This window comes from Mesocricetus auratus, unplaced genomic scaffold, assembly GCF_017639785.1.
Source record: "Mesocricetus auratus isolate SY011 unplaced genomic scaffold, BCM_Maur_2.0 Super-Scaffold_100013, whole genome shotgun sequence".
Classification (NCBI taxonomy): domain Eukaryota; kingdom Metazoa; phylum Chordata; class Mammalia; order Rodentia; family Cricetidae; genus Mesocricetus; species Mesocricetus auratus.
The window spans coordinates 12,217,550-12,230,817 of NW_024429196.1; the positions used below are offsets into that span (position 1 = coordinate 12,217,550).

The 13,268-nt window shown below is 39.7% G+C and overlaps 1 protein-coding gene across 6 annotated transcripts in view; it reads right to left on the bottom strand.

Annotated features, from left to right (window-relative positions):
- Myo3a (myosin IIIA) overlaps positions 1-13,268 on the bottom strand; it is a 188,246-nt gene that overhangs the window by 71,769 nt on the left and 103,209 nt on the right. For 5 of the 6 annotated variants that reach the window (XR_005880707.1, XM_040755399.1, XM_040755400.1 and 2 more), the window contains exons 15-17: positions 13,164-13,262; positions 12,961-13,075; positions 1,727-1,853 (exon numbers count right to left, since the gene is read on the bottom strand). Coding sequence is in view for 5 of the 6 variants with exons in the window: in XM_040755399.1 (XP_040611333.1) it covers positions 1,727-1,853; positions 12,961-13,075; positions 13,164-13,262 (341 nt within the window). In the remaining variant the exon portion in view is untranslated. The remainder of the gene's footprint in view (positions 1-1,726; positions 1,854-12,960; positions 13,076-13,163; positions 13,263-13,268) is intronic. The other variant, XM_040755402.1, reaches the window with a different exon arrangement.

Here is a 13,268-nt window from a genome sequence, read left to right on the forward strand (position 1 = left end):
TGCTGAGTTCAAAGTGCCTTAGCCCATGGCAATCCCGATAGCCATAAAGCCTTATTACAGATGATTCTAAGGTTGGGGTGACTCCAAAGACGGGCAACCTGTGGGGAAGACCCTCTCCCACCTAAGACAGGGGTTCAAGGTCCCTGTCGGGCCAGGGAGGGTGACCCTACTTGACCTAAGCCAGGAGTGCCTCATTTAAAAATAAAAAGGGGTGAATTGTGGGGACACCAGACCTTGAGCAGAAACCCACTTCCCCTTCGGCCTGGGAGCAGGCAGCTGTGTAATGTTTACTGAAAACAATTCAGTGCTAAAGCTCTTGATAGGGCTCAGATAAGGGCTTACTCACTAAAATACCATGCCTTTCACACCCCCTATGGCTAGATGCCTCTTCCTGTTTCCCTGCAGTGTCTCCCAGATTCTGGGGCTGGAGATTAAACCACCAGCCAGGAGGGTGAGAAGTCTAAAAAGAATGGTATGTAGATGAATGGCAAAAGTCCTTAAAAAAGGGAAGCTCCTTTTTCTTAGAGAGACTTCTCCTGAGAGCTCTCTCCTAAGTGGACTGGGGTCTCCTCCTAAGCTGACTTGGGAAGCATAAAGTTTTCTTAAAACAACCGACCGGTCTCTGTGTCATCTATCCCGACCACCTCGCTACATTCTCGGATGCAGGCCGCACAGCAGGTGCGACACTTTATGCGTGCCATATAATGCATAAGTAAGTAAATGCAATAAAAATTTAAGAATCCATCTTTAGTATATGATGTTTGGAGAGGATTCAAGTCTCCTAGCTGTCTCACAGTGCATGGCAATCATTATGTCAACCTCAGACAACTGCTCTAGTACAATTACAAAACTGCTTCCAAAGCCACAAATGATAGAGAAAATAGGTATCTTAGGGACAGGTCTGAACCAATTAAATAATTAAAAATGATGGAGATGAATACATAAAAGGTAGTATTATCATTCTTTAGGCTGTGAATAAAATTTACAACAAATAAGAGATTACGGGGGTGTATGCTAATATTAAAAAATAAAAAACAGGATATATTCTAAATAGATGAAAGCTGAATAACTGGAAAAAATCAGTGGGATGCCTTAAATTATTAGGGACATTTTGTCAAGCTTTGTTATTAAGAGAAAACTTGATCTGGAGCAAGAATGATGTGTGTCTCTTGTATGGAAAACGGAAAATTAATTAAGCCATGGTAAATGAGTTAATGGAATTAAAGCAGTAAAAAACCACACAATGAATACAGGTTCTAAACACTAAAAGGCAATTTTAATTCTTTTTTGTACAGGTCAATTGCATATTACCAATATTTTCTGCATTTTCATATTAAAACCCAATTTCTGACATAGTCATAAAAGCTTGGCCTCTGGAAATGTAGCTCATAATAATCAGTTTGCATGTGTAAAGATGCATTTTTCTTAGATGATTTATTTTTTATTTTTAATTATTTTAGTCCTTCAAGACAGGGTTTCTCTGTGTAGTCCTGTACACCAGGTTGTCCTTGAACACAGAGACAAACCTGTCTCTGCTTCCCAAGTGCTGGGACCAAAGGCATGAGTGAGCCAACATTCCTGGCTTGATAGCTGGGTTTACAACTTACTTTTTTACAACCGAGTCTAAGCATTCTTTGTGGGATCTACACGAGTACAAGTGTTTGAAATGTGACCCAGCATAAGATATGAAAGAGTGCAGTTTTTAGTGGAAGACAATACAACTCACAGTTCTCCAGAGCTGCATGATTGCAGATGTAGCTCTTGTCCATCTGGTACTCAGTTGCCACAGAGGAGAATTCAATGTTTCCAACATTCAAGATTGCAGCGAGCACACTATACACACTTCCAAGTTGCTAAAATATATCATAGAAATAGTAGCATCAAATCTGGTACAGCAATTTGAGGACAATGACTGGAACAGATGGAGGAAAAGCCTTGGGTTCCAGCACAAGAAGGTCACTCAGCATACTGTGATGGAAGACTAAGACCCAAGCAGGCAAGGATTCATGTAGGCTCAACCTCATTCATTACATTGACTTTGGAGATCCACATACGGCTGTTTCCTCATGAGCACTTAAAATATTTTATGAATGTTAATATAAGTAAAAATAGAAAGGAGGAGCACTCCTCAGAGGAAGCAGAGATATTCATTAGGTTATAGATAATCTATCTATGTGAACTTTAAAATGTAGTGTTTTTTATCACATGTACATTTTCTGGAGGTCATCTTAGAAGTAGTGTTATGTGTGTGGATAGAGGAAGAGTCTAGATAGAAGAATCAAAAGACAGATCACAGCATCCAAATAGAAAAATACATGATGGTTAAGACTAGACATAAGAATTACAGACTACAGCCCAGAGTTTATAGTATTTATTACTATTTAGCACAGATTCTTAATGTTCAGAAACATACAAGCACACATGCACACATGCAAGCTTGCATGTGATTCTGAAGGCACTGGAGCGATTTGTCAAGGAGTCTTTGCAAGTCATGCTATTATTCCAACAACCTTCATGTTGCAAGAGGCTTAGAAGACAGCAAACCATGACCCCCACTTAGCATGCCCTGCAGCTATATTGATGGCTCTTAAATAAGCCTAGCCTCTTTAAATGCCCTTCCCCAATAATGTGATTGACAACTTCCTTGTATGCCATCCTAGAGCCTTCATCCAGTGGCTGATAGAAACAGAGGCAGACAACCACAGCTAAACACTGAAATGAACTCCTGGAAACCAGTTGCAGAGAGGGAAGTGTGATGAGCAAAGGGGTCAAGACCTGGCAGGTGAAACCCACAGAAACAGCTGAGCAGAACAAGGGGGAGCTCATGGACCCCAGACTGATGGCTGAGAAGCCAGCATGGGGCTGATCCAGACCCCATAAATGTGGGTGTCAATGCAGAGGCCTTGGCAATCTTTGGGGCCTTGGGTACTAGACCAGTACTTATCCCTGGCATATGAATGAACTTTGGGAGCCCATTCCACATGGAGGGATGCTGTCTCAGCCTGGACACATGGGGGAGGGCCTCGGCCCTGCCTGGGATGATCTTACAGACTTTGAAGATCCCCCATGAAGGGCCTCACCCTCCCTTGAGAGTCCAGTGGGGATTCAGTAGGGAGGTTGAGGGGTTAGTGGGGGGAAGGGGAGGGAGAGAGAGCTGGGATTGACATGTGAAGCAAGCTTGTTTCTAATTTAAATAAAACAATTCATAATAAAATCCTAGCCTCAGGTCCAGGTATGGTTGAGACTGAGGGAGAAGTTGAGTTCTTCACAGCATAAAAACTTATCTATCCATCATCTTTAAGAAATGGTGCTGGCATAACTGGATGCTGGCATGTAGAAGAATGCAGATTGATCCATGTCTATTGCCATGTACAAAACTTAAGTCCAAATGGATCAAAGACCTCAACATAAATCCAGCCACACTGAACCTCTTAGAAGAGAAAGTGCGTGGTACCCCTGAACGAGTTGGTACAGGAGATAGCTTCCTGAACATAACACCAGTAGCACAGACAGTGAGATCAACAATTAATAAATGGGACCTCCTGAAACTGAGAAGCTTCTGTAAGGCAAAGGACACAGTCAGCAAGACAAAAAGGCAGCCCACAGAATGGGAAAACATATTCACTAACCTCACATCTGACAGAGGGCCGATCTCCAAAATTTACAAAAAACTCAAGAAGCAAGTCTCCAAAACACCAAATGATCCAATTAAAAAGTGGGCTACAGAACTAAATAGAGAATTCTCAATAGAGGAATCTAAAATGGCTGAGAGGCACTTGAGAAAGTGCTCAACATCCTTAGCCATCTGGGAAATGCAAATCAAAACAACTCTGAGATACCATCTCACTCCTGTCAGATTGGCTAAAATCAAAAACACCAATGACAATTTATGCTGGAGAGGATGTGGTAAAAGGGGAACACTCCTCCATTGCTGGTGGGAGTGCCAACTGGTTCAGCCACTTTGGAAATCAGTATGGAGACTCCTCAGAAAAATGGGAATAAACCTACCACAAGACCCAGCAACTCCACTCTTAGGCATATATCCAAAAGATGCCCATTCATACAAGGATGTCTGTTCCACTATGTTAATAGCAGCATTATTTGTAATAGCCAGAACCTGGGAAAAACCTAGATACCCCTCAACTGAAGAGTGGATAGAGAAAATGTGGTACATTTACACAATGGAGTACTGTTCAGCAGAAAAAAAAACAATGGAATCCTGAAATTTGCAGGCAAATGGATGGCACTAGAAGAAACCATCCTGAGCGAGGTAACCCAGTCACAAAAAGAGAAACATGGCATGTACTCTCTCATATATGGATTTTAGACATAGATCTGGGGAGTGCCAGCCTACAATCCCATGGCCAGAGAGTCTGGGAAACAGAACTTTCATTCAGTGGCTGATGGAAGCAGAGACCGACTCCCACGGCACTGAGCTGAATTCAAGAAATCCAGTGACAGAGAGGGAGGACTGATGACCAAAGGGGTTGAGACTGGGCTGGTTTAACCCCCAGAAACAGCTGACCTGACAAGGCTTAGTTCTTGAATCCCAGACTGATGCCTGGGAATTCAACATGGGACTTATCAAGACCCCCTGAATGTGGGTGTCAGTGAGGAGGCCTAGGTAATCTATTGAGCCTTGGGTAGTAGATCAGAATTTATCCCGGGTATACAAATGGATTTTGGACTCCCATCCAACAATGAGAGATGAACTCTCACCCTGAACCCTTGGGGGAGGGTCTAGGCCCTGCCCTGGATGAAATGACAGACTATGGACACCCCCATGGAGGGCCTCACCCTCCCTGGGTAAATGAAGGGATATTGGGGGGATTGGTGGGAGGGCATAGGAGGAGGGGAAGGAAAGGGAGAACAACTTGGAATTGACATGTGAAACAACCTTCTTTCTAATTTAAATTTAAAAATAAAAAATAATAAGAAAAGAATTTATCTGGAAACAACATTGGATGGTTGCCTTGGTATTACTAAGGGGCACTTATGATGCTGAATTCAGTCAACTGTCAAATCGGCCTTCTCTGTGCATTTACTCATACACTGTATGAATGCACCTATCTATGAGTGTATATGAATATGCAAATATATTTATATTTGACTGACATGAGAAAAAAAGAATATGGGTACTAAGATCTTCCACAATTATTCTATCATGCCACATTGTTTCTTTTATGTTTACTGATATTTGCTTTATGAAATTGGGTACATCAATGTTTGATGTATATGTGTTTATAATTGCATGTCTCCTTGATGGATAATTATTTCCATTAATATGCAGTAACATTCCTTATCCAGATTTATTTTGATTTAATGTCTACTTTGTCAAATAGGAGAACATCTACTCCTTGTTTTCAGCTTCAGCTTGCTTGGTATATCATTGCCCATTCTTTATATTTGGTATGTATGGTTTTAGCCCAATAAAGTGTGTTTCTTACAGAAAAACAAACTTATCTATCCACCCAACTATCCATCTGCAGGGCTGACAATCACCGAAGAGCCTAGAGTAATTTGTGTTTGGTGGTAAGTGAAACATCTCTTCTCATATACAGAGTCAACAAAGCTTTCACAGATCTAAAAACTTTCTGTGGGCTTTGAGGGAAGTGGGATTTGAATCCTGACTCCTGGCTCACAGAATGCTTGATCTTTTTCTACTGAGGAAGGAGAGAAGCATGGAGGAATGTACAGCTTCAATAGGTCCATGTACCTAGGTCAACCACAGCACTAGTTTCTCTACCTGAGAGATGTTGGGAGACATATACAACAACATGTAATTCCAGAATCACAGTTATTTCTGAGCCTGAAAACAATACCAAAATAAGAATAAACTCATCAGGCTTGAATTCTGACCCTTCAGAAAAAAAGTTGCTTTTGTTTGTTTGTTTGTTTGTTTGTTTTTAACAAGAAAATGAGATAATAGGAGACTATATGAATTCTAAAGGGATTTTGTGACCTTTAAAGTGTGCCAGTGGTTCATGACTCTTGATATATTTTGTCCAATTTAATTTCAACACCTTTTTTCTGATTTAAGTGTTATTAATACTGTGAACATAAACCATTGCTTGGGACTGGCAAGATGGATTAGTGGGTAAAGGTGTTTGCTGCCAAGCCTGACAGCTAAAGATCAGTCTCTGGACCCACATCATAGAAGGAAAGAACCAAAGTCTGCAAGTTGTTGTTGTCCTCTGATGTCTACATATATGCTGTGGTGTGCGTGCACTCATACATGCACACACACACACACACACACACACACACACATACACACACACTGTAAGTGTGACAGCAAACTCAATAAACCCTGAAGTGCAGAAAGCAGTTCAAGATTTTTATCATAAAGCTTATGGGACAGTTAGAGGTTTATTTGTATGGATGTCAAATCTTGCTTACCCAAATCAAAGAAGCTACATTGGAAAGATTGAAAAGTTAGTAGGAATAACGTCTGAAAGATACTCAAGTTGTTTTCTTCCAAAAGCAAATTAACTCTTCAAAATAGCAAAGTTGTCTAGTTGGAGAAGGCATGATAGTCATTGCTCTGACTTTGTTCTGGGGATGGAAACCAAAGCCCTCGGGAATGATGGCCCTGATGCTTTTGGTGACATTATTTTCTTAGAGCCCGAATCTACACCGGAAGCCTCACTGAAGATTATGCAAGGGAGGAGAAGGAAAGAGGGCAGTGCCTGGACTGAAAAGCAGGTTGGTGCATGGTAGGTCAAAACAAAGTGATTCCCTCCCTGCTATGGAATGTGTCACCACACAGTCTGGTTGTGGAAGAACAAAGGTGCTGATGCTCCAATTGACAAAGGAAAGAGGAGTCAGGCTGAGGACCAGATGATGTGGGAGATCAGATACTGTTGGAGGCACTGTGTGTTCTTTAAGGAAGTATTTGCACTTTATTCTGTAGGAAGGAATCACCATACACACACTGCTAATTGTTGGTATCGAGCTAACCTTCAATCTAGTGACCTTGGTGTTTGTGAATGCTGTTACTGCTACAGAGAGGCGATGGCAGGAAGAAAAGTACCAACATCACAAATCTTAGAGACAAGACTGACAATATTGAGCAAGAATAAACCTTGGAATCATTGCCCACCGTCGTTTCCTTCCCTATGTAACCTGCTGGCTGGAGATGAGATGTGAGGAAGACCTTAAGGATAACTGTCTCTTGTCTTCTAAGATCGCTGGCTGCCTGAATAAAACACAGCTGAAACATGCAGCTTCTGTTTGTGCCTCTGTGAGGTACAGCAAGACCACTTACATTACCAGGCAAAAGGAACTTATGGGAGAAAGAGCCAAATTATGACTGTTCTATAGAAGGAATTGTGTTCTCTCTTCTCAGGCCAAATTCCTCAGACTTGGAATAACATGACTTACCTGCAAAGACTAGAGTCCAAAAACTCCTCAGCTTTGGTGATAAGATCACAGACATTAGAAAGTTAGAAGTGACTCAGAAATTAGAAACCCCACCCCTCCTTTTACTAAATAAGAAAGCACAGTGTATCCCAGTTATTGGTCTAAATCCACAACCAGAAATAGTCATGCCAAGGACTTCAACCCAGGGACACTGAGACCCTAGAAGGGAGTTAGTCTACACCAGCTGCCTCCTTGGTCTTGATGATGGGTTTAAGTCATCAGTGTTGGCTGAGTCATGCAATTTTAGAATTGTGAAGTGTTTTATGATTTTTGAATGAAAACCATACCTATGCACCAAATTACTACTTTTGTATTATTAGTAAATTGCTAGGTAGAAGGGACATGCATATTCCTTCCATAATTAGTACAATTAATCTTAACAGCTGATGTGATGCTATTCAGGGAATCAGGGCACTTTGTGTGATGCTTTAAAATGTTAATTTTTTTCACAAATATTATTTGATTTCAACTAAAATTCTGGCTGAGAATCCAAAGAAAACATGTCAGCCTGTGACTTTAGACTATCACAGGAAATGTTAACAAAAGTTAAAGGGGAAAACAAGGATCTTTGCTTTAGACATAAAAGATGATTTTATGCAAAGAAAAATAAAAGTTCCTGCTTTATTGTGAACTAAATGGTGTGGTAACAATGTTCTAGAAACTAATTGAGTCATCAAATCTCTCACTATTTATTATAAAAGTTTGATAGCTAAGTGACTTTGAAAATTGCATGGCTTAAACATTTTGGAGTTTTCTAATTTGTGTTAGTTTTAGAGATGGTCTAACTTTGATTTGTCTGTCATTACTTTGGTTTGTACTGGATCCCAAATGCACATGTAAACTGTAAACCCTGGGAAGGTTTAAGGGACAAGGACACTGTGGGTGTTGTCAACACGGATGACAGAAGAGGGGGAAGAAGACAGAGAAGCAGAGCTGCAGACACTGTGCTGCAGAAAGCTGTGAAGATGGGATGCTGTGCTCAGAGGATGCTGAGCTCATGCTGGTTGGCCCTTTATTGAAGCTCTTCTTTCAGCTACTGACAAAGAACAGACCCAAGAAAGCCAGAAGGAGTGCAATCAATTCGGGACTGGGAAAAACAAAAATAAACACCAACTAAGTTCAAGTCTACAGACTCTGAACCACACCAGGCTGTCCTCATTTAACTCTTGGAGTCAGTCTGAGATAAGAGAGAACCTTGAGCCACAGCAATGGCTGTCATAAAATGACCAGCACTAATGATACTTCAGGACCAGAAACAGATGCTCTAGACTCTTCTAACTCAAGGCTCATATTTAGATACACTCTGAATATGTCTACATTTGGAAAACAAGTTTGTTATGCATGAATGATATTCACAGGTTGATCCAAGCACAAATCTGGCTTCATTTCATTGTTATACAATATTGTCTGCCATCAAGAGGGATGTCAGTGAACACTGACTCTTCTAAGTGTGACTTAGATATAAGCAAACCAATTTAAACCAACTTGTTGTTCATAAGACTGAAATCTCTGGATTTGGGAGGTGCTGGTAAGAAACTTTCTAGAGAAGTGATGAAAAGGGGTGTGTTGGATTTGAACTTGAACATTGACAAAGAGGACTAGAAGTGACTATATCCAATAAAGGGTCATCAGAGTGGTGGAACTAGGGCTACAAAGCACCCAGAACAGCAAATGTCTTATTTGTATTTCTGCTGAAGCCAACTAAGATTTATAGTAAGATGAAACACCTAGGGATGGGTGGGATGGGGAGAAGATTTGTCTTTTGAACAAGAATAAGAGCAAAAGATTCAAGCCTGTCCTGGGGGTGTAGGCTGTAATCCCAGCAGGCTGAGGCAGGAGGACCACAAGTTTAGGACCTGCCTGGGCTACAGGTGGCTTTAGGGAGTTCAGGGACAGCCTGAGTAGCTTAGAGATCCTGTTTTAACAACAACAAAAAAGGGTTGGATATGTAGGTCAGTGGTACAGCGTCTTCCTGACATGGTCCAGGCTATAAATTCAATCCCTCATATGAGAAAAATAGGGAAAAAAATCAAGTGGTCGCTTCTGATACCCTGGGCACTGATTAAAGTATTTTCTTTTGCTTGGTAGAGCAACGTTTAATAACATGGAAATAAAGCCAGTTTTGCTTCAACCTGTGAATATCATTCTTTTATTTCAAACAGTATGTTCCAAATTTATTGAACAGCTAAGTATTGGAATCTCCATAGTTTTTTTCCATCTCTGGATGGGGGTCATACATCACCCACATATGGCTGAAGTGCATTAACTGTGTGTCAGAGTTGCTCCCTTAGACTGACAGCCATCACAAACATATTTATTCACTAGTAACAAAAAGATTATTTCCTGGCAGCTACCAGTTATCTCTTCCTTCAGATGCATAGTTCAGACCATGTTTCCCCAAATTAAGTCCAACAGCAAAGAATTCAACATGACTACTTTAGACTTCATGGCATATACAGGCACATAACATGTGGCCCGAAATGAGTTCTTCATGTCTTAGTCTTGTCCTCTTCATTTATATCACAGAACCAAACAGGCAAAGGATGCTATTAATCAAGCAAATTCTCCCGTCTCCATAGAAGAATGTAGCCATTCTGCTTTGTCTACTGTCACCAGTACCACCGCCCACCTCCTCTCCATCCTCTTCCTCTACAGACTGAGATGCAAACAGGCAAACTAAATTTCACACAGTGGACTCTTTAAGAACTACAGGCTGTCTCACCAGATGAAAATTCTCACCGTCTTTGCCCCTCACAGTGCTAGCATTACAGGTATACATGACTACACCTTGATTTTTATGTGGGTTCTGGAGATTTGAACTCAGGTTCTCATGCTTGTACACTTAGTGTTCTTAACCTGTTGAGCAACCTCCTCAGCCCTGTTTTGTTTTTGAGACAGGGTCTTATTATGCAGACTTGCTTGGCTTCAAACTTACGATTCCTCCGCCTCTGCCTTGCTGGTAGAGGAAATACACTAAATAATGTTAGGGACCAGAATCTGCCTCTAATTGATGTAGTGAGGAAGGGTCAGAGGGAAAATATTTTGAAAACCATGAAGAAAATGACAGGTAGAAAACAGTGAAAAGAATAAGCCAGGACACAGAATTGATAAATAAATACAGAATTCTCAGTTGAACAGATAGAAGCTTCTCAGGAGCCATCAAATCCTCTCTAAAGCAGATCACAGCATCACTCATAAATCAAGTCTTAACAAATGTGAAATAATCCAATAACTTCTTATGCCTCATCATATTACAATGGGGATAAACTAGGAAAATTAGGAAGAGAAGCTACATAAATGCATGGAAGCTGAACAATACATTCTTGAATGACCAGTGAATCACTGAAAAAAAAAAACCAAGGAGAAGAAATAAAAAAAATAGTCAAATAAAAATAAAATTACCAGAACATTTAGACTACAGCTAAGGCAATTCTAAGAAAGTGTATAGCTATAAAAATAGATAGATCTCAAATAAATAACTTAATAATGCATACCAGGGTACTATAAAAACAAGAACAACAGATATTCCAAAGAAGTCAATGTGAAGAGGTATTAACGATTAGGACAGAATTAATGAATGTATATAGATACATTGAATATATAGAAACAATCAGTGAATTTGTTCTTTGAAAAAAGATAAGATGGTAAACTCCAAGATAATTAGCCAAAAGAAAGTTGTTCCAAGTTAAACAACTATTGATGAAAAGGATGGGGGGATTTCAATAGGTTCCGATGAGATCCAGAGAATCAGTAAGTAATACCTTGAAAATTTTATTCCAAAATACTTGGAGAAACTAAATGAAAAAGACAAACTCCCATGTACAATATGACATACAAAATGTAAATCGAGGATATAAACAAAACAAGTAGGTCCACAGCAAATAAAGAGATTGAAGCAATAATAAAAAGTTCTCCCAGCAAAGAAAACCCTAAGTACACACTAGAAGGATTCATTGCAAAATTTTGCCAAACCTTTAAAGAAGAGTTAGCAGCATTGCTTTTCAAACTGTTCCATAAGAGAAACAGAAGGAATACTGACAAAATCAGGCCATGGAGCCAGAATTATGCTAATATCAAACTGGAAATACACACAACAACAAAAAGAAAACTATAGACTAAGTTCCTCAAGAATATGTTATTAGATATGAACATAATCAGTAAAATTCCTGCAAGCCAAATTCACCAAGTCAGTATGCCGTGAACACATTGGTTTCATACAGGAAGTAACCCCATAAATTGACACGTCAGATTGTATGATATTAAAAAGTTCTGTACAGCAAATAAAATGAGACAGCCTACAAAACAGGGAGAAAAATTGCCAGCTATACAATAGACTGGGATTAATATCTATACTCCATTGGTAACTGTAAAACTTCAACTCCAAACATAAATCAACCAAGAAATGGTCTAATGAATTGAATAGACAGTTGTCAAAAGAAGAAATTTATATATTATTTGAAACCTATGGAATGGTCATTATGCTAAACAAAATAGGCTAGACTCAGAAAGATAAAATATTACCTGGCTTCTCTCACATGTAGGGTTTAGATTTAAATTTATATAAACAAGCAAGTGCATATGTGTGCTTATGTGAAAAATGAATATAGAAAGAGGGCTATGATGGGAGGGAAAAGTACATGAAAGTAGGTGAGGGTTCAAGGGAGGGTAATGGAATAGAAGGCTTGGAAAAAGGAGGAGAGAGGAAGTGAGGAATGAAGGGAATCAGTGAGAGGGCAGTCGGGAAAAGGAGATCAACAAGTGGGCAAATAACAAAAATACAGTAATATGCATAATGAAAATGCTACAATGGAATCTAATAATTTGTATGCACATATAAACATATTTAAATATTGAAACACAAAAACCTAAAGAAAATAAAGCTAGAGATACAGGAGAGATTTAAATAGCATAAGAAAATCCAGCAATTACATCTATGGCTTAAATGTGAGTTGATTTCCCAGCAAAAAGAATTTTTGAATTAGCAAAAAAAATATAACTAGGTACTTATCATGGAAGAATCAGAAACATAATAAAAATACTTTATATTGAGGCCAAGGAGATGATTCAGTTGGTGAGTACCTGTTACAAGCGTGAGAACCCCAAATAAAGATTCCCAGAACCCATATATACAAAATCCTGACACAGCAATGTATACTGATAACCCCACTTTGGGCCACAGTGGGGGTTGGAGGTAGGAGGATCCCTGAAGTTCATCTCCCAGCTCGGATAGCCAAACTGATTAGCTTCAGGTTCAATGAGAGACCCTGTCTCAAAGCATAGATAGAGAACCATCAAGTAATGACACCTGGTCTTGATTTCAGGCCTCTATATGCATCTGCACACATGTGGGCATGTACCCCACACATACAGGGAAACACCTACACCCATCCCACAAGCATATAATGGGAGTGACTGTTGTACAAAGCCCAGAGCATAGTGCCTGGAATATATTAACCAGTCAGTGAATTTGCTAATTCTCGCCATAAGACTTTAAAAAAGATACTTCCAAAAGCAGTTCAAATGTCTCTGGTTACTTACCTCCATTGTAAAACCGATGACTTTGAAACATTGTTCAATTAGTTCATACTGGGATTTATAGAAACTATTGTTCATCATATCCTGCACTGTTCTGAGGTGGTCATTTTGTAAGTACCTGAAAAAAGTATGAGAGGAGGGATAAAAATCTAAAATTACATCAAAAGATAAAGCATTATCATGGTACAACCCGCCTGATTACCTACCTGGGTGGCTTATTTTCAGGTAATTTGTAAAGGGCTAGTTTCTTCTTCTCTGCTAGCCCAGCATAAATGTAGTAAAAAATATGAAAATTTTTTTCTCCACTGAAA